General features: G+C 46.9%; 1 protein-coding gene across 2 annotated transcripts; it reads left to right on the top strand.

Moving 5' to 3' along the window:
• Window positions 1-512: 512 nt before the first annotated feature.
• On the top strand, window positions 513-20,941 carry tsc1a (TSC complex subunit 1a). Of its 2 annotated transcripts, none has more exons than XM_021311864.2 (21): window positions 513-623; window positions 2,302-2,416; window positions 2,486-2,589; window positions 2,658-2,810; window positions 2,899-3,043; window positions 4,702-4,856; window positions 5,776-5,849; window positions 8,211-8,404; window positions 8,496-8,548; window positions 8,656-8,767; window positions 8,836-9,030; window positions 10,389-10,615; window positions 12,278-12,411; window positions 12,622-12,665; window positions 16,302-16,468; window positions 16,549-16,731; window positions 16,816-16,926; window positions 19,120-19,242; window positions 19,318-19,505; window positions 19,679-19,837; window positions 20,035-20,941. In XM_021311864.2, the coding sequence occupies exons 2-21, from the start codon at window positions 2,308-2,310 to the stop codon at window positions 20,480-20,482; spliced, it is 3,078 nt and encodes a 1,025-aa protein (XP_021167539.2). In that variant the 5' UTR covers window positions 513-623; window positions 2,302-2,307; the 3' UTR covers window positions 20,483-20,941. The 2 variants fall into 2 exon arrangements, with proteins under 2 accessions (XP_021167539.2, XP_012710245.2); XM_012854791.3 differs by having other exon boundaries at window positions 12,622-12,692.
• Window positions 20,942-21,527: the final 586 nt, after the last annotated feature.

The following is a 21,527-nucleotide window of genomic DNA, read 5'->3' as shown; positions in this document are numbered from 1 at the left end:
AAAGTTCTGAGTCTGGACTGAAGACAGTGGCCAAGGTAATGACAGCAGCACACATTTCTCAAGCGCATGGAAGATAGATAGATAGATAGATAGATAGATAGATAGATAGATAGATAGATAGATAGATAGATAGATAGATAGATAGATAGATATCTTTATTGTCATTTTGTATGCACAAAGTGCGTACAGAACGAAATTTCGTTTGCATACAGCTTGAAAAAAAAATCACTCTAAAAATCACAGTAGATTGCACTATGGATAAAGATGCAGCAGCGATTTATTTATGTAAACCATTGAAATGAAAAACAATGTGACAATGTAATAATGTAAACAATGCATGGGAAGTATCTTGCCAGGAAGTATCCTGCGGATCCTAGAAACTCGTTTTTCCCACCGCTGCTCGTGTTCCTGAACCGTTCATGTCCATTTGTCTTCCTGTTTATCTGGAAAAGATCCGTTTTCCTACGGCCGTCGGGGGTTCCTGAACGCCTCTCGGCTCTGATTGGCCCCCGCAGGTGTCAAATAGCGCGTGTGGGCGGGGCCTGCTGTCACTGGACGTGTCCGCGTTCAGCTGGAATCAACAGGTCTGACGGCGCCGGAGCTGCTAAGCTGGGCTCCAGAAGGTTCGCTCCGTCCGGAACCAGAACCGGTTCTGGTCGCCGCTCATCGCGGGTCTCGCTTCTGCTGCAGGGCGGGAACGCGGTTCTGTTCGCCTCTCTGTCAGCCTGCGCTTAGCCTGTTAGCTTAGCTGCTAGCTTCCAGGTGTTTTTAACCCGCTGAGTGACGTCACGCACTGCTTAAAGCACTGCGGTGACGTCAGAGGACAGCCAGAAGTTGGTTTCTGTATTTGTAGCAGATTAAGGGGAGAAAATGAGCAGTTGTAGTTATTTAGAAAGACACTTTTTAACCGAGTTTAGTCGCAGTAACCTGACGGTGACCTGGAAGTGAAAGGTTGGCCCTCAGGTCACACCTGAAGTCAACGTGGACCCTTTAAAGGAAGGATCCACGCTGCAGCTGACAGCCAATCAGCTGACAGCTGCTGCAGTTTAAAGGCTCACATTTCTCCAAGAAAACAGCACAAAGTTCGGGTCTGAAATCTAAAATCAGGTCCAACATGTTTGGAAACAATCATAAAAATATTCAGCAAATTATTTTTGGAGAAATGTTCTGCCTTTTATTGCCTTTTTTATTGCGTTTTATCAGTTACGGTTTGTTACTCATTGAGCCCAAAGGCCACGGTCACTGTGAAATATGATTTTATAGGAAAATGTTTTGTGGGTTTTCACATATTGGGATTAAATTGTGAAACAAGTGAAGTTCTGTACGTCCCAGAGTGGCTTTAACATAAATACCGTCTGAATAAAACTGACATAATTAACGTCTGAATATGATAAACTAGCTAAAACTAAATGAACTATATGATGACTGGAGGAAGCGTGAGGCAGCAGAGGCCCTGAACCTCCGGTATAAACTGGACAGCGAGGCTTCAGCTGGTTTATTTATTTATTTATTTATTTTTTTTAACCGACATACAAACTGTTTAATTTAAATGCAGCCGGTCAGTTTTAGCAAAGCAAACACTAACCAGGCTGTATTTTACTGCCGGGTTATCTGACAGAGTTAGGATAAAACTAACTGAACTCCATCTTGTGATAAAGCTTTAAACCAGCAACTGGGAACGGTTCCTTTACATCATAACAGAGGAATCGTCCCAAATGCAGCTCCTTACGGACGGTACCGGTCCGACTAAGTTCTTCTTACAGCAGTTTGGGTTTGTTCTGGAAAGAAAACTGGGAAGCTGCATGGTTCCCTTGGTCCAAACGGATCAGAACTTCTGCTGTGTTTAAATCCCCCGTCTGTGTGCAGCAGATCGGCTTCAGCCGAGCGAGGACCTCACTGCAAAAACAGAACTAAAAATAAGTAAAAATTTTCTTTAAATGAGTGTATTTGTCCTTGATTTGAGCGGGTAAATAAGATGATTTGCCAATGAAATAAGATTTTTCCACTTAAAATAGGAACAGTTCATCTCCATCATCTTATTTCAAGTGCAGGATGTCTAATTATCTTATTTTAGGGGTAAAGATACTCATTCCATTGGCAGATAATCTTTATTTACTGGCTCAAATCAAGGACAAATAGACTAACTTTAAGAACAATTTACTTGTTTTTAGATACATTTTTGCAGTGCTGGACCGGGTTTTTTTCCCAGCGGCTCGGTTCCAGAGCTGCAGAACCGTTCTGCTCTCCTCTCCTCAGGAAGGTTCTGTAAGGTTCTGTAAATCCTCTTCCTGACCTTTTCAGAGCACGATGTCCAGGGAACAGGTGAGCATCCCGGACCTGCTGCTCTCACTGGAGAGCTCCGAGCTGCAGGAGGTGGAGCGCGTCAGGGCGGCGGTCAACCAGCAGCTCAGCTCAGGTGAGTTCAGGTGAGTTCTGGCTCGTCTGCCTCCTGCTTCCTGAGTCTGACCCGCAGTTCCGCTTACAGACAGAGGAGGCGCCATCCTCTCCTCGCTGGTGGAGCATTACCTGGACTCCTCCTCCTCTCAGGTGGTGCTCCTCCTCTCCTCCATCAGAGAGCCTCATCACAAGGTGAGCAGCGAGTCGCCCGACAGGTGTGCTGTTTCAGGGCTTGTAAGGAAGTCGGCTCCGCCCATCAGGTCCTGCTGGAGAAGCTGAACGAGGCGCTGACCCGACCCGGAAGCAGACTGGCGGCCGTCACCCTGCTGGGTCACCTGGTGAGGAAGCAGCCTCCGTGGGTCCATCACATCAGCCAATCAGCCGTGCTGTCGTCCCTGCTGCGCTGCCTCAAGGTACCAGAGCAGGACGTCATTCCTGGCTCCGTCTGCCGTTTAAAAACCTCGTTCAGCGGTTCTCTGCAGCGTGACGGTTGTTTTCCAGACGGATGCTGACGTGGTGGTGCTCATCACGGGCGTCCTGGTCCTCATCACGCTCCTACCCATGATCCCTCAGGCCGGGAAGCAGCACATCTACGACTTCTTCGACGTCTTCGGGCGCCTGGTGTCCTGGAGCTACAAGAACCCTGGTAACCCGGCCAGCAGGGGGCGCTGGCTGCAGAAGACTGGTCTCATTTGAAGGCGTCTGGGTTGAAACCACTAAGCTATATTATACACTGGAGTGCTAATCGCCGGCTGTTAGAACGAGTCGCTGTGAAGCCACCAGCCGCCATATTGGTACTCCCCATTTCCCCCCAGTAACTAGGGAATATGGGCGCTACAGCATCGAATAACGAGGATTTTCTCATGTTCAGGGGGGGCTTAAGACTTTTAAAATGTCAAATGCCATATACTTTATGTCAGGGATGGGCATCTTCCATGATAAAGAGGGCCACATTTTTTTCAGCACGACCATTGGAGGGCCACATGACCACGCACTTCAAATAATTGGATATGAAAGACGCTACAAATTATTCTCAAACAAATTATAGATGAATTTATATCTGTATGTTTACTGCACCAACATATAACTATTTTCTGCATATAAATGCATTTTAATATGTCCTTAAGCAAAAGACAAACCGTTTGCTTTAAAAAAAAATTGCAAAAAAGGAATTTAAACTCCAAATCAATGCATTCAGGAACATTGGTGATTTCAAATTTACAAGGAAAGAGGCATAAAACGGAACAGAACTTAATTCAAACAATAATGTGTCTATCCAGAAACTGTGTGGGCTTTCTTACAATACTGAATGTTCTATAATTGTATTTCTGTTACTTTTTGATTATGCACATCTGTTAGCTTTTTATTCTGAAAAATCTAATGTCCCATGCTCCTGAATGCAGCATAGCTTTCTGACGTTCACGAATGCATCACACTGGTCTGTAAACGCGGTGCTGCACATCTTCTGCTTAAGACAAAGCTTTGCAGTTTCAAAACTCACGTCGGCTCTCACGGTTTATGTTGTGTGTGAATGACAATAGACCAAAAAAAAAATTCCACATGTCCATACTTCTTCCCGATTTGTCTGAAAAATGTGACTTTCTTGTCAAGTTTTCCCTTTATTACACTGCTAGTGGCCAGGGCTCTTGACTTTCTTCCTCGCTGTTGCAAAGCGGCCCGTGCCTGCTATTGTTTGGGTACGGCCCCCTATCGGTCAAAAGTATAATAACATTTTTTTTTTTAATTATTCTTTAAATTATTATTGCTCTATTCGCGGGCCGCACTGAGTGATGACGAGAGCCGTGTGCGGCCCCCGGGCCGCCAGTTGCCCATCCCTGCTTTATGTTATGTTCTAAAACTATCAAGTAATGAGTCATGTGCTGAAATATTTTGCATTTTATTTTTTTAAATATATATTTAACATTTATAAATAACAATATACAAAAAAAAAAATATATATATATATATATAATATATATATATATATATATATATATATATATATAGCTATATATCTATAGCTATCTATATATATAATATATATATCTAATATATATATATATATATATATAAAATTAAAAAAAAAGATAACATGTAAAATATTTCAGCAGCTAATTTCCTAGTAGTTGATAGTGTTAGTACATCCACTGACTACCAAATCCTATGGGATTCTGTGAGAGTAGGGAGTAGCAAGATGGCGGCCAGTGACTTCAGTTTTTTTGGCAAAATCAGCACTCCAGTGTATTTATATAGCTCAGTGGTTGAAACGCTGGGTTCTGATTGGCTGCCGGTGGGCTCTTGCAGGTCACGTGTCGGCGCTGTACCTGGTCCACCTCCACGCCGCCGTTTACTCGCTGTTCCACCGTCTCTACGGGATGTTCCCCTGCAACTTCCTCTCCTACCTGAGGCTCCACTACAGCATGAAGGAGAACCTGGACACCTTCCAGGAGGTGGTCAAGGTTGGTAGCACCAGCACAGGTCCAAACGGGCCAGAACCGATCAATACCAGCTTGGAGCTTGAATTCCAGAACCACTCAAACGCAGCCAGCTGGTTCCCAGCAGATCAGCGACGCCAAATAAAACCAGAACACCAGTTCTGATGTGAGATCCGTTAGTTTAACCAGTTTAAACCTGGTAGTCGATCCGGTTCTGGAGGTCCTGCATCTACTAAAGGACGCTGGTTCTGGAAGAGTTCACATGTTCTGCTGATCTCTGATGAATCGGGTTCTGTTGGACACTGATGGTAAATCACTGGTTCCTGATCAGGTATTTTATTCTGCTGGGTTCTGGCTGCTGCCATGTGGTCCAGAAACAGGTTCTGACACCCAGGAGCAGCTGCAGCTTCCTTGGGTTAACTTTAGACGTGCTGAGCTAAAATTGGACCAGAACCTCTGCTCAGTTCCTGACGAGGCTTCAGAGGCGCTCTGCTGCTGGTTCAGCTGCTGGTTCTGGAGCAGTTCTGACCCAGAACCATTTGGTGCAGACGCCAACCCGAATACGGATCATTCAGACGGGTTCTCATCAGAATCGATCAGGCTGGTTTACAGAAAGCCCGGTCCGGTTCCTGTTCTGATGATACTTCTGGTGTTCTGTGTTCAAACTGTCTCTTCATGGTCAGAACATCCAAGCACTGCAGCTCCAGACGCTCTCTGGCGGTTCTAAAGGTACTGGACTGGTACCGGGTTCAAAGATCAGGTCCGTTTAGAGTTGCAGATTCTGATCAGTGACACAGAAGGTCCCTGAACACACCGTCATGGTGTGCTGCTTACCTTAGCAGGTTCTCCCTGGGCTGGTTCTGACGGCCCAGGTTCAAAATGGACTGGTTCCGGTTCTGACCCAAATAAACTCATATAGTTCTGGTTCGACTCTGTCTTTCAGCCGATGTTGGAACACGTACGGATTCACCCAGAGCTCGTTACCGGGACTCCGGACTATGAACTGGACCCGTCCAGGTGAGTCCACCGAGCTCAGAGCAGAACTTTGGTGCTGACCCGTTAAACGCGTTCAGGTGGGTTGATATCAGGACCACGAGGCATTCAGGCGTTCCATAGCAAACTGCACCGTGGAATAAATCTGTTCAGATTATCATTAACTGCAGGTCGCATGTTTCAGTCAACATCTTAGATTAGATTCAACTTTATTGTCATTACACAGGTACAAGGCAACAAAATGCAGTTTAGGTCTAACCAGAAGTGCAATAGCAGCAAGTGCAGGATAAACAATGGTTCCATAAGTACAGGACATGGGTTATTACTGAATAAATATAGAGATGGATACTATTATAAACAGATATTTACTGATAGATTTGTTCTATAAGTATAATATATAGATAACTAGTATTGTGAACTAAATTTACAGCTGGATATGTACAGAATATAATATACAGGTGTATATTACTATAGAGTTTTACAGATATGTACAACAGCATAATATACAGATTGTTATTATAACAGAGGTTACATGTACTATGAATATAGGTACAGATGGCTATTACTATAGGCAGAATTGTGAGAAATGATATACAGGTAGCTATTACAATAAAATGAATAAATAAAGTTTGGACGGAAGCTCTTTAAATTAAAGTGCAGTGGAAGGTAATTGCGTATTACAGTTAAAGTACGGTATTGCAAATGTATATGTAAACAATTCTGAATAAACAGTCAGCAGTGCAAATCAATATTCAGTCATAGTGCAAGATGCATGTAAACAGTTGTTACAATAGTAACAGTCAGGAGTGCAGGTGAACATTACAGTCATGTAAATAGCAGAATAACAAAATGGAGGTAGGTGTGAGGAGGAAGAGGAGAGTCTATCAGTGAGGATTAGAGTTCAATAAAGAGACAGCTCTGGGGAAAAAGCTGTCCTTTAGTCCGCTGGTTCTGGTCTGGAGGGCAGGAGAGAAAACAGTCTGTGGGCTGGGTGAGAAGAGTCCTTAAGAATGCTGCAAGCTCGATGTACCACACTGTTGCACAGTTGGTCAGGATGCTTTCTATTGCACAGTGATAGAAGTTCACCAGGATAGTCGAGGATAGCTGATTTTTCCTCAGTGTCCTCAGGAAGAAGAGGCGCTGGTGAGCCTTCTTGACCAGGCAGGAGGTGTTGGTTGACCAGGACATGTGGTCTCTCCTTTAGGCTAGTGAAACTTTACAAAAATTACGATAAAAAATTAACTATGAAAATGGTTGAAAACCATCGGTATAAAAATGACTGATTTTAAAGTTCTGTGAGGATCTTTAATTTAGAGAAACAAAGTTCATCCTAAAGCAACTAATGCTGAATTTATTTTTGTCGGTAAGAGGAGACAATCAGGAAGTTGTGTTGGCAGCACATCCAGGGCGGTGGAGAGCAACAGAACAATTAGCCTGATGGCTTTTGTCTTAAGATCCACAAAATGGCGTTTGGCTGTCATTGCATCAGGAGCGACGCAGGAAGAGCGGATCTAGTCAACAGAGAATAAACTGTTCTGTGATTGTTTAAACATACCCGGACTGCCTGATACGAGGAGGATCCCGTCTGTTTCATCTCCATTCACAACATTTATGCTCAGCATTGCACCTTCTGAACAAACGGCTCTGTGGTCGTTTCCAGATTTCTGATGAAAATAATTTTTGTTCTGATTGTCGCTCATCTCCAGAAATTCTGTCTGCTGGCACCAGAACTCCGGCTTCCTGAGTCCATTCCTGCTTTATTCTTGCTAAACGTTGTTTCTAGATAGACCCGCATGAATGGGTGAAATGAAACGAACCCAAACGTACAAATGATCCCTGAATAAAGCGAAGAGCAAAGTTATTTATAACTGCTGCTCTGTTGACTGCAGCAGGAATAATTACTAATAATTATTAATAATTAATGTTAAACATTTCTGCAGGAGGTGGCTACAGACTGAAAGGATCGTCTGCAGCCCAGATGCGCTTTGTTGTTGTTATGTGAGGAACGCCATATGTGGCGTCGGGGTAATGCTTGTGTCTCATGGCGATGGTGTGAGAGTTGAGAGTCCTGCCTAAAAAAATAATTAGTGTGAAACATTTCTGCAGGAGGCAGCTTCAGACTGAAACCTGAACGGATTGTCTGCAGCCCAGACTCGCTTTGTTGTTATGTGAGGAACGCCGTGTGTGGCGTCGGGGAAATGCTCGTGTCTCATGGCGATGGCGTGAGAGTTGAGAGTCCTGCCTTTTTTAAAAAAAAAAAAAAAAAAAAAAAAAAGTGTCAGCGATAGCCGCAGTTTAACTTTAAATCAGAGCAAATGAACCAAACCGTTTCACTCCAAGCTAACTTTGGCTGCTTCTGCCTGACCTGGTGCTTCACCTGTGCAGGTGGAGGTGCTACGAAGTCCATGACATCATCATCGAGTGTGCCAGACTGTCTCTGGACCCTCTGGAGTCGTCCTGTGAGGAAGACATCTTCTCTTCTCCCCCAGCCTCTCCCAGACGCGCCCACCTGTCCTCCTCTCATCTTCACCTGGATCTCAGCTCCACCCCCCGTGGCCTGGAGCCAATCAGCAGCTCAGGTGAGGATCAGAACGTCCTGCAGCGTTTCTCCTGTTTAGTTGGAAGGTTGGGTCCGTGAGATTGACTCTGTTGCTGTCGGTCTGTTGGCAGGAAGCTCAGCCAGCCGTCCGTCTCGGCTGACGCTCAGCACCTCCTTCATGCAGGTAACGTCTCCACTCACCTGTCCAACCCGGTCCAGAACCGCTCTGTAGGTTAGAACCACTTCAGTGTTAACTCGAACAGGTAACTCCACCTGTCTGTCTCTGTTCAGGCTGATGATGTCATATGGAGCCCCTCCTCTGAGTGTGGTTTGTCCACGCCCCCTCCTGAGGCTGCTGCAACAAGCCCCGCCCCCTCACTGAGCAGGTGTTCCTCCGTCTCAGGTGAACACCCTCACCTGTGGTTTCGTGTGTGAAAGACGAGCCCCGTCTGACGTCGTCTGTGTCTGCAGGTGTGAAATGTCCCTCACCTGCCTCCAAACCTGTAACCACGCCCAGTGAAGATGTCGGGGTCCTCCAGGTGAGACCGGGCTTCAGTGAGGAGGCGCAACAGGAAGAGAGCCCCTGTCCGTCCTCCCAGCCGAAGCAGCAGCCAATCAGAGCGAAGGAGGAGAGTGATGCGATCAGCGGTGACCTGAAGAGTGCAGGTGAGTGGCTCTACATCCGCACCGAGGGCAGCTGCAATTTTCACATGTGAGGGTTATTACTGCTGGGAGCAGAAGAGCCAGAGTCCTTCAGCCCAGGGGCCCGTTCTTCGTACTTCGCTAACTCAGTTAGCTGGATTTGATTGTTGATCTTGGATTGTTTGGTTCTTCAAAACTCATCCTGGACTTGTTGTCATAGCAACATGTGTGCAAGTTTAACCTGCTCGCTAACAGGCTTATTTCATGTAAACAGGATTAGATCGCAGCTTTATAAGCGATGGAGATAGGGAAGTCTGCCGTAACCATGTCCATTTTTACAACAGCAACCTGTTACGGAAGGTGCAAGAATAATTTGCAGAGTTTTTCAAATGAATCGCTTATTGTGCAATAGACAAGATCCTGTAGCGCAGCGCGACAGTGTAATTGTAGAGAGATTTTCTTGGTGGCTGTTATAAACACATAATTTAACAAAGGGCTTTTAAAGAGGAAAAAGTGATGTTAGAGCCATAAATAGAAAATATTTAATTTATTTGTATGATGGTTTGCTTTTTATTTTTATCATTATCAGTAAGAAGATTTGTTCTGGCCATTTTATTGTGAAGTTTAGTTTTACTTTAAAAGGCTTGCTTCCTGTCGAGCCGTATATTGTATTAGAAAAAACTATGGTTGGATTATCTAGACACGGAGCAATAAAGTTTTACCGTGTAAACTGTGTATGACTTGGAAAAAGAAGAACTTCATTTTTTTCTAGATAAATAATTTTTTTTGTTAAAATTCCCCGTTTGCACACGTCCTTTACTTCCCGTGTCTAAGGAATGACACTGAAATTTGGATCTCTTGACATAACAAGAGCCTAAAATCAAGTATAATAATTAAAGGCTACCATTCTGTAGAATATTCTTGTATTTCACTTTTACTTGTCCCCATGTTCTAGTGGGTCCCGTGGAGGCTCTGATATAAAAGAACAAAGTAAATATGAAATTATTAAAATGCAAAAATTCATACTGTAGAAAGTGATAGAAACATCTACCATGGACAGTATTTACGCATTAATTTGTCTGCTGCTTTTTGCCAGCCCATGCTGAACAGCCAATAGCAGCGCTGCTGATCAATGTTTCTACTATCGATACATTTCCCCTTTTAAACAAAAGCATGAACGCGCAGTTGTCTCAGATAACTCAATCCAGCCATAGTAATCGTAAACAACAGGTGTGTTCGAAGAACCCAATTAGCCGGATCATGATTAGCCGGATGAAATAATCTTGGATGTCTCATTTGATCTCTGATGTTTTAAGCAACGTAGGAAGAACGGACCCCCGGTCACCTGAGTGACGGTGATGTTTGTTTCTGTTTGCCTGCAGACGTCAGACCTCCCCCCGCCTCCTCCCAGCTCCTCCTCCTTACCTCCACCCCCAGCCGGGATGCCCCGCCCTCCGGCCTCCGCTCTCCTTCCTGCTCCGGCTGCCTGACTCCTTTGCAGTCCTCTTCCCACCTGTCTGAGGAGCAAGGTCCCGCCCCGCCGTACGAGTCGCTGTTTGAGCTCGCTCTTCCTCGCGCCGCCACGCTCTTCATCGGGAAGAAAACGCAGGTGAGGAGACCAGGAGCCGTAGACCCAGAGCTCAGCCCGGAACCTCCTGCAGAGGAGTTTCAGCTGCAGAGCGATCCAGACGCTGCTGAGAGCGACTCTGAGGAAGGAGGCGACAGAAATGCTTCTTAGTGAGGAGGTGTGGCTGTCTTTTAAGAGCTGTGATTGGTCGATGGTAAAGGTAATAAACACACTGATGCGTTCCTGGTGTCAGTGGAGAGAAATGAACTGGATTCATAAATGTAACTAAATTAAATAATTGTCACACAGCATCAAAATGTCTGAACGCACCTAATTTAGATCCTCATCATTATTCTGATCTGCTCGTCATGTTTCCTCCATTCTGGTCCTTTTACTGCTTCATGTCTCCATCAATGCTCGCTCACCTGAACCAGCAGATCAATAACCTGCAGCTCTGTCCTCATCAGTCTGGTTCTGGTCCCACTGAGTCCGTGTGGGGAAAGGAGGGAACGTTCAGCAGAACTCTCTGAGCTGATTGGGTGACGTGACACCTAGTGCCCGCCTACCTAGGGGGAGGTTTTAGCCAATCACGTTATCAGATCAAAGCGTCAGCAGCAGACGCCATGAAAAATCCTGGATTCTGACCAATCAGAGAGCAGCAGCCACACCTGCATCCTCCTGCCTCGTTGTGTTTATGTTGGTTCGGCTGGGGGGGGGGGGGCTCAGCAGCTCTTGCCATCATTACACCTGGTGTGTCCCGCTTTAAACCATAATACTGCATTGTGATTGGCCCGACGCGTTTTTGGTTCAGACACAAACGGTCGGAGCGCTACTAGATGGACTATCGTGTGTTTGAACACTCAGATAGCGCCTTATAGACACCTGGAGCTCACCTGTCGGCGTTTCACTGGCATCACCTGCTGGTCTGAAGAGGTTGGATTTGGTAAAAAGACAGAAAAGGTGGAGAAGGCGAGAGCAGCAGGTCCTCCATTTCTCAGAGCTGAAGGTAAAGTGGTTCCTGGATGACGGAGCCCAGAGGCGACTCTGAGGCCGTCTGCTGCAGATCAACGAGTCTTTTTTCTGCTTTACCACCAGCCTGGAAAGTGAGAAGCTGTCTGAGCATCAATCAGGAGCCAGAGGGGAGCCGGAATCACACCAGCAACCTTCTAGACCACCGTTTACACTCTGATGCTGACATCATCATGAACTATACAGAAATAATGCATCGCCTCGTTTATCTGGTCTAGAATATTTATGTCTTTTTCTACAGCTTTTTAAATTTCTTTTAACTTGTTCATTATGGAACATTTTGCAGACTGTAAACATTACAGACAGAACATATAACAGCAAACGAGGCATCGATGGTGCCCGTTTCAGCTCTGTACTTTCAGCATAACGACGCTAGATCATGATTGGCTGTTGGGATTTAACACCTAAAGCTGCTGGTTCAGGTGGATCAGCCAATCAGCTGTCTCTGTTTCCACCATCTTCCTGCTTCAGAGACTCTGAGGCCCTAAACTTCCTCCTCGCTACTCCTAACGTTTCTCACTTTAGGAGCTCTGAAGGCCTGAGACGCTTTGAGAATAAGAAAAATCTTAATTTGGGAAATTTGAGATTTTTCCTAAAATGACGTCACTAAGAGCTACTTTCAGTCTTGGTTCTTGGTGAATACTGACGCTGATACTGAATCTCTTTGTCCTGCAGGAGGTGCTGGAGAAAGCTGCAGGGGAGCAGAAGGAGGAGCAACAGGAGGAGGAGCAGACCTGCATCTCTCCTCTGAAGGTTCTGGACCGTATGATTGTCCATGGAAACGACGCTCATGAATGCCTCAGCAGGAGGTGAGGATACAGGAATCCCTGCAGGACAGTAACTGTGATCTCTGCTGCTGAACCTCAGCTAATGGTGGTCACTCTGGGATTATTATTATTATTATTATTATTATTATTATTATTATTATTATTATTATTATTATTATTATTATTATTATTATTATTATTATTATTATTATTATTATTATTATTATTATTATTATTATTATTATTCTGCAGGTTCTCAGCTGGATCCAAGTCGGTGGATCGGGTTCATTTGGGAGGTAAACAGCAGAGCATGAAAAGCAAAGGTACCTGAAGCTAACACTCAATAATCTCTTTAGCGCCACCTGTCCTTCAAAGTTGGTGTGAAACAAAAATCCTTTTATCCAGTGAGTCCCATCCAGGGACTGCAGACATTTTTCCTGCGGTTCTTCTTCCTGTTCCTATGATTCCTGGCTGGCTTTTCCCTCCACAGTCTGACCTGATGACAGGCTGCCTAGTCTGAACGCTAGCGGCTAAACGTCCTGTAAGCTGTAGCCACATGTGGCACTTTATTAGTACAACGATTTGGTCTGAGCTCATGGCTCCATCTGAATACCCTTAATAACAGCTCCTAACTTCTAGCTCCTGACTCTATCCTCCATTTTTCTGACTCTATCCTCCATTTTTCTGACTCCATCCTCCATTTTTCTGACTCCATCCTCCATGTTTCTGACTCCATCCTCCATGTTTCTGACTCCATCCTCCATGTTTCTGACTCCATCCTCCATGTTTCTGACTCCATCCTCCATGTTTCTGACTCCATCCTCCATGTTTCTGACTCCATCCTCCATGTTTCTGACTCCATCCTCCATGTTTCTGACTCCATCCTCCATGTTTCTGACTCCATCCTCCATGTTTCTGACTCCATCCTCCATGTTTCTGACTCCATCCTCCATGTTTCTGACTCCATCCTCCATGTTTCTGACTCCATCCTCCACGTTTCTGACTCCATCCTCCACGTTTCTGACTCCATCCTCCACGTTTCTGACTCCATCCTCCACGTTTCTGACTCCATCCTCCACGTTTCTGACTCCGTCCTCCACGTTTCTGACTCTGTCCTCCATGTTTCTGACTCCGTCCTCCATGTTTCTGACTCCATCCTCCACGTTTCTGACTCCATCCTCCACGTTTCTGACTCCATCCTCCACGTTTCTGACTCCATCCTCCACGTTTCTGACTCCATCCTCCACGTTTCTGACTCCGTCCTCCACGTTTCTGACTCTGTCCTCCATGTTTCTGACTCCGTCCTCCATGTTTCTGACTCCATCCTCCACGTTTCTGACTCCATCCTCCACGTTTCTGACTCCATCCTCCACGTTTCTGACTCCATCCTCCACGTTTCTGACTCCATCCTCCATGTTTCTGACTCCGTCCTCCATGTTTCTGACTCCATCCTCCATGTTTCTGACTCCATCCTCCATGTTTCTGACTCCATCCTCCACGTTTCTGACTCCACCCTCCGTGTTTCCGTCACTAATGACGTCAGAGTTAAAGGCTGGAATCAGCTCAGCAGCTGAAGCTCCTTTCCTCCCTGATGGAGTTCTGCTGACCCAGGAAAGGTCAAGGAGCAGGAGATAGGATCCAGGAGGTAGGAAATAGGATGTAGGAGCTGTAATTAAAGGGATCTGGATGGAGCCTCTGTCTCCTTCCAGCCAGTGCCTCCCACTGCTGGAGGACTTCCTGTTTTCTGTCCAATCAGAACCCAGACTGCTCCCATTGGACTCCCCCGCCCCTGTTCCCAGTCTGATAAGCTGTCCTGCAGGATTCTGTGACCCTGGTGGGGCAGCAGGTGGCGCTACTGAGCTTTCAAGTTCAAAGTTGTTCCAGAGTTTTGCACCTTGGATTTTTTATTTGTTTCCAGTTAAAGTCCAGTAGATGTGGCCGTAACACGAGGAGCAGATGCGTTTCTTTCCGTTTGGACTCTAACAGAACCTTGTGACTGCTTTCTTTACCTGAAACATGCTGGTTGAGCTGACGTGGTTTTCTGCTGCTACTAACTGGCTTCACTGAGCTGCTCTGCTGTATCTGTGCTGCTTTAGCTGCTGTGAGCAGGTCTGGATCACCGTGTGAAATAACAGCATGACGACGTAACGGTGAACCTAGCCCTGCATAATGAGCCAAACCACAATCATTTCATTATTAATGTCCAATATAAGTTTTATTTGGCTTTAATAGTTCAGCCAGCCAATAATATTCAGTTAAACTCCACTTTAAAAACTGAGACCATGCTAAATAATTTTAAAACTTTCCCCCTTTTGTTTCCTGTAAATTCAACACAAACACCTGTGGGTGGAAGTATGAACAATAAAAAGGTGCAACAACCTTGTTGCATAAATGTGCAAACCCATAAACGCCCTGTAACATTAAAAAATTACCTTTTTTGGAGCTTTGACCCATTTTGTGGTTCTATTCCTTCATCAGAACCCGGCCCAAAAGTGATGTTCTGCTTGATTAATGCATGCCTGAGTAATCAAAATAATCTAAAATATTACATGCAGTCACTGTGTGCAGCTCAGTGTCCTGATCAAACATACTTCAAATGTTTTAATGTTTTACATTATTACATTTAAGGACAGTATTTTATGTTTATTGGGCTATAATTGACATGCAGCCACAGTTACTTGAAGAAGCTTACCTACTTACTAGAAGAAGCTATTATTGGTATTTTATTATAACATTTATAATTATCAGTATTACCACAATATATGGAATGAGATTTAAAGTCCACATCGCCGCTAACTGTGGAGAACAGAGGCTGACATTAACAGGCCACAGCGACGGTGGCAAGTTCCTGGTTTGAATCCCACAGACGGCCGCTCTTGGTCCCTGAGCAAGACCCTAAGCCCCAGAGACGGAGATTACGGGTGTGTTTACTTATGCAACCCGGTTATTGGACCTCTTCTGTGCCGTTTGTTTTTCAGCTGAACTGGACAGGATAAATGCCGCATTAAAGGCGGAAATGTTTGGAAAGTTTTTCTGCGTCTGATTTTTAGGCTCAAACTAGGAATCTTTGGGTCTCTGGATGATTTCTGCAGCGTTTCCAGTGCTGCTGACCACTTTACACTAGAGCCACGTTCACACAGCTCTCTAATGCTTATGAACAGATTGTAGGCAACTTGAGGTTGCGTGTCTTGCCCAGAGGCACATCGACATGTGACAGGGGAAGTTGGACTCAAACCCACAACCTTTTGATTGCTAGTTGACCATCCAGTGGCCCCTGACTGCCAGCTGATGGTGAGCAGCCTGGAACTCAGACAAAGCAGAACTTAGACAACTTCATTTGTCATTTTGTATGCACAGAATGTGTACAGAATGAAATTTTGTTGCATACAGCTTGTAAAATTGTAGTAAAAATTAGATTACAGTTTGAGGTGCAGCAGTGATTTAAAAGTAAACGATTTAAATGTAGACAATGCAGGAGAAGTCACAGTGTACAGGTGAGTATTTTTAAAACCATTTGTATGTGCAGAATTAATTGTGCAAAGGGCATTTGTGCAAGAATACAGCTTGTAAATTACCGTAGATTCAAAATGCAGTATAAGGTGCAGCAGTGATTTTTAAAAGTAAAACAATTGAAATGTAAACAATGCAGGAGAAAGTCAGTGTACAGAACAGCAGGATGATGGGAAAAGAAACGGCGGTGGAGGAAATGTTGGTCACCAAAGATGTCGTCATGGTAATATTGCTATCCCATAATGCCTTGTAGCTCTACCTGAAGAGTGTGGATGAGTTGCAGATATAAAGCCACTAGAAAGCTCTTCCATCGGTTAGGATCCACAAATCAAAGCATGAGGAGTTCCTCAGGGTTACTACCAGGATAAACCTGCTGCAGGCTTCCTGCTCATTTCAGGACGGATCTACCTGTGTTGTGACAGGCCCCGCCCAGGGGGAGGAGCTTCAGGCCCTGAAGAGCCAGCTGCTGCTGGTTCACAGCCAGCTCCAGTACGAACGCTTCAAACGGCAGCAGCACGCCATCAGAAACCGCCGCCTGCTGCGCCGCGTCATCAACTCCACGGCTCTGGAGGAGCAGACTGCCGCTATGGTAACAGGCCACGCCCACGTTTGGCTGCTCACCGCGGGCCGTGTCCTTCTCTGACGTTTCCCCTCGTTGTTCGGTGGCAGAAGGCGCAGCTGGGCGTGCAGGACGAGGAGATCCGCTGTCTGAAAACGAGCCTGGATGAAGAGCAGCGGCGCTTCACCAAGCTGAAGCAGGACACACAGACCCAGACGCAGCTCCTGCACGCTCAGATCCAGCAGCTGCTGCAGCAGCAGCAGGACAAACGGCAAGAGAACCAGCAGCTGCAGGTGAGGAACTCTTTTTAACACCAGCTAGCAGCACAGCTATTGGCTGCTGTAAACAGGTGTGCGTGCTCCTATTGGCTGTTTCAGAGCGAACTCAGGGAGTCTCAGGGCCGGCTGAGGGACCTGGAGGCGGAGCTTCAGAGAGCCAGCAACAAGGCCAACCACGCTGAACACCAGCTGACGCAGCTGTCCCTGAAGGTGAGGACACTCTTCATTGGCTGAGCCCGTTTAACAGGAGATGCTGTTAATTTAATTCTATTAGTATAGCACCAATTCATTAAAGGCATCATCTCAAGGTTCTTTCTAAAGTCAGACTCCATCAGAACCTCCAGGTTGGTGAGAAAGTTTCCTCTCTAAGGAAACCCAGCAGGTTGCATCAAGTCTCTCCAAGCAGCATTCACTCCTCCTGAAAGAGCTGATGACATCACATGTGGTGATGACATCACATGTGGTGATGACATCACATGTAGTTTCTGCAGAAGCTGCTGTCAGAATGTAAACTGCTGCTGCGGTAAAACCAGTGAGTTAAGGACATGGAGACCCAGCTTCCAGGCTGTGGGCCGGGTTCGTCTCCCGTTACCTGTTTGATGCCGACCCGCCCCGTTGTGGGCCATATGGTGGTTTGTGTTCAAGATTTAGCGATTTGAGCTCTTAAAGCGATGAGCAGCTGCTCCTGGTGTCTGTCGTTGGGCGTGGTACCAACGGTGCTGCAGAGCAGCCACAGCCGGTAAAAGCCTTTCAGAGAGCAGCTGGAGGAACATCTGGAGACGTTCAGATGCTAATCAAGCTGAGGAACATCTGGAGACGTTCAGATGCTAATCAAGCTGAGGAACATTTGGCGACGTTCAGATGCGCCACAAGCTGAGGAACATCTGGCGACGTTCAGATGCCCACAATCTGAGGAACATCTGGCGACGTTCAGATGCCCACAATCTGAGGAACATCTGGCGACGTTCAGATGCCCGCAATCTGAGGAACATCTGGCGACGTTCAGATGCCCGCAATCTGAGGAACATCTGGCGACGTTCAGATGCTCAGCAAGCTGAGGAACATCTGGAGACGTTCAGATGCTCAGCAAGCTGAGGAACATCTGGAGACGTTCAGATGCTCAGCAAGCTGAGGAACATCTGGAGACGTTCAGATGCTCAGCAAGCTGAGGAACATCTGGCGACGTTCAGATGCTCAGCAAGCTGAGGAACATCTGGCGACGTTCAGATGCTAAACAAGCTGAGGAACATCTGGCGACGTTCAGATGCTAAACAAGCTGAGGAACATCTGGCGACGTTCAGATGCTAAACAAGCTGAGGAACATCTGGCGACGTTCAGATACGCCACAAGCTGAGGAACATCTGGCGACGTTCAGATGCTAAACAAGCTGAGGAACATCTGGCGACGTTCAGATGCTAAACAAGCTGAGGAACATCTGGCGACGTTCAGATGCTAAACAAGCTGAGGAACATCTGGCGACGTTCAGATGCTAAACAAGCTGAGGAACATCTGGCGACGTTCAGATGCTAAACAAGCTGAGGAACATCTGGAGACGTTCAGATGCTAAACAAGCTGAGGAACATCTGGCGACGTTCAGATGCTAAACAAGCTGAGGAACATCTGGCGACGTTCAGATGCTAAACAAGCTGAGGAACATCTGGCGACGTTCAGATGCTAAACAAGCTGAGGAACATCTGGCGACGTTCAGATGCTAAACAAGCTGAGGAACATCTGGCGACGTTCAGATGCTAAACAAGCTGAGGAACATCTGGCGACGTTCAGATGCTAAACAAGCTGAGGAACATCTGGCGACGTTCAGATGCTAAACAAGCTGAGGAACATCTGGCGACGTTCAGATGCGCCACAAGCTGAGGAACATCTGGCGACGTTCAGATGCGCCACAAGCTGAGGAACATCTGGCGACGTTCAGATGCGCCACAAGCTGAGGAACATCTGGCGACGTTCAGATGCGCCACAAGCTGAGGAACATCTGGCGACGTTCAGATGCGCCACAAGCTGAGGAACATCTGGCGACGTTCAGATGCTCACCAGCTGAGGAACATCTGGCGACGTTCAGATACTAAACAAGCTGAGGAACATCTGGCGACGTTCAGATACTAAACAAGCTGAGGAACATCTGGCGACGTTCAGATACGCCACAAGCTGAGGAACATCTGGCGACGTTCAGATACGCCACAAGCTGAGGAACATCTGGCGACGTTCAGATACGCCACAAGCTGAGGAACATCTGGCGACGTTCAGATACGCCACAAGCTGAGGAACATCTGGCGACGTTCAGATACGCCACAATGTCTGAAGTGCAGGTCCTCTGCCGTCCCTCCAGCAGCTGCCAGGTGTTGCACTGATTCAGGTCTCCTCTGACTGATCGTTGGGTTTTTGCAGCTGTGCAGCAGTGAGCAGCTGCAGCAGCAGATCTTCCTGCTCAACCAGCAGCTCATCCTGCTGAGAGAAACCAACAGGGCTTTGAGGGAACAGCTGGAGGAACGAGATCCCCGCAGCTGGACCGTAAGCTCACCAACACGCCCAGAAACCACGCTTGAAGGTTTGAGGACCATGTGTGAAGCTGTGATGTTCTCCTAGGAGGAGGCCATGCTGCAGCGCACCATGGGCAAGGACTTCCAGAGGCTGAGGGACTCAGACGTCCAGCAGAAACAGAAGCTGGAGGCGGCCAACCACCGAGTAGCAGAGCTGGAGAACCAGCTGGCCAAGAAGGAGAAGCTGATCTTGGATCAGAAGAAGCTTCTGGAGGACACCAAGAACCAGAACAGGTGAGCAGAGGGTGAAGCGCTCCATAGTGAAGGTGTGAGCAGAGCAGGTCTCAGACGTAGAGCCTCTGATGCTGCCGGGTCGTCCTGAGTCAGCAGAGACGACGTGAAGCTGCATCTCAGAAGATCAGAAGATGGTCTTCTCCTGAGGGTCTCACCCTGAACCTCCGTTCCAGGGCGGAGCTGTCGGCCTCAGAGACTCGCTGCGTCGCTCTGAAGAGGGTCGCCCAGACGCTGCAGACGGAGATGCTGCACCTGTACGGCCAGATCCTTCTGGACACGCCCACAGGAAGTGACGCGCGCGCCCACGGCTCGGCTGTGGACGCCAGCAGCAGGTAACGCCAGGATGAGCCTTTAACCAGGAGGACGTTGGATTAGTTTGATCCGTAAACTCAGAGCAGGACCACCGTCATGCTGCAGAACCAGAACCAGAACCAGAGGGTTTCAGTTCATCTCAGCTGATGCCTGATGGTTACAAACATGATGATCAAAGGTAACCTGCCATCTCTCTCTCTCTCTCTCTCTATCTCAGGCCAATCAAAGATGGCGCCTCCTCCCCTGTCGCTCCCGACAACAGGCCCCGCCCCTTCTCTTCTTCTGCTGTCAGAATCATAAACGGTGCCGTGGAGGCCCTGTCCTCCTCTTCGCCCCTCTCCGTCTCCCCCTTCGACTCCCCCCCTCTGGCCGTCGGCTCCTTCCTAGAGCAGCAGGCCCGCCGGCTGTTTGGGCCGACCCAGAGCCCCGAGGAGGAGGAGGAGGAGGAGGATGATGAAGAGGAGGCGGCGGATGAGGAGCGTGAGGAGGAGGAAGAGGTGGCCCAGCCGGAGAGCCCCCCGCTGGGTCAGGAGGTGGAGGAGGCCATGCTCCTCACTGGGAGTCCTCTGGAGTCGCTGAGTCCTGCGGACCTGGCGCCGTCGGTCCGCCAGCGGCGAGCCGAGCTCAGCATCATGGACTACGACGCCTCGCTGCCCGACTTCTGACTGCAGGCCGGCCGACCGCTTAATTACAGGAACCGCTGAGTTTTCCCAGGATAATCTGAGCCTGGGGTTCTGATCCGGTCTGACTGGAGCGTCTGGTTCTGGATGCTGAGGCAGAAGCTGCTGGACCTACAGGCGGCAGCAGCAGCAGCAGCTCCCTCCTAATCCTAAATCACACTAATAAATGAGCCGCAGGTAATAAATGAGCAGATGTTTGGAGAACCTGGATGATCTTCAGGGAGGCGAGGAGGAGCGGGTTCCTCCTGGGCAGCAGGAGGTGAACCACCAGCATGGAAATCATGATTAAATGTCTGCAAATTCTCCTTTAGTTCATATTTTAATCTGAGAAATGAAGCAAAGAAAAGGAAGCGTTGTTATCGATCATTTGTTCCACATCGTGTTCCTCAGGCGGAACGTGATGCGGTTGTTGATCTGCAGAACTGAACAATAAAGAATTAAAGAATCTTTGTCTAAATCTGCTGAAATCCATCAAACAGGTTCTGAGGGCGAGAACAGGAGAACCGTGTTTCATAGTTTATATAATTTCCTCTGCAGGTGAAACGATTCTGACCTTTAGATCTTAGAATCAGGTGATAAAACAGTAAAAATAGCTGCTGACAGCTTCATAGTTAATTCGTTTATATTCTGCTATAATAAGGGATTTACTGAATGTCTAATTAACTTAATTTATTTTTGGTTTTATGTCCAGAATAAAGGATTGTTCCTTAGTGGGAGGAAACGGGAACGGTGCTACCAGCAGGTCCAGAGGCCCGGTTCTCTCCACTGGGTCCAGAGCCCGTCCCGCCCTGAACCGGCCCTCATGGCTCGGTTCCTCTTTAGGGCAGAAAGGTTTTAATCTGCACAGTGACCCGGCTCATTTTAACAAGAACCTTTTTAGATTTAATAGATTAAAGAGCTGTAAACAAAGTTTATAGCTCCTTTTTGTATATAAAGTAATTTATAATAAATGCTGCACTTACAACAGGAAATAACCATAACATTAAATAAAACAGACAAGCTAAAACAGAAAAATGAGTTCAAACTGTTA

The sequence above is a fragment of the Fundulus heteroclitus genome, chromosome 12 (assembly GCF_011125445.2).
Source record: "Fundulus heteroclitus isolate FHET01 chromosome 12, MU-UCD_Fhet_4.1, whole genome shotgun sequence".
NCBI lineage: Eukaryota > Metazoa > Chordata > Actinopteri > Cyprinodontiformes > Fundulidae > Fundulus > Fundulus heteroclitus.
The sequence above is the reverse complement of the archived record's forward strand: the minus strand, read 5'-3'. Positions and strand labels throughout refer to the sequence as shown.

Coding starts and splice junctions, on each gene's coding strand:
- tsc1a (XM_012854791.3), top strand. CDS start 2,308: ATGTCCAGGGAACAGGTGAGCATCCCGGACCTGCTGCTCTCACTGGAG. Junction 5,850..8,210: donor TATGAACTGGACCCGTCCAG/GTGAGTCCACCG, acceptor TCACCTGTGCAG/GTGGAGGTGCTACGAAGTCC. Junction 16,469..16,548: donor AGGAGCAGACTGCCGCTATG/GTAACAGGCCAC, acceptor GTTCGGTGGCAG/AAGGCGCAGCTGGGCGTGCA.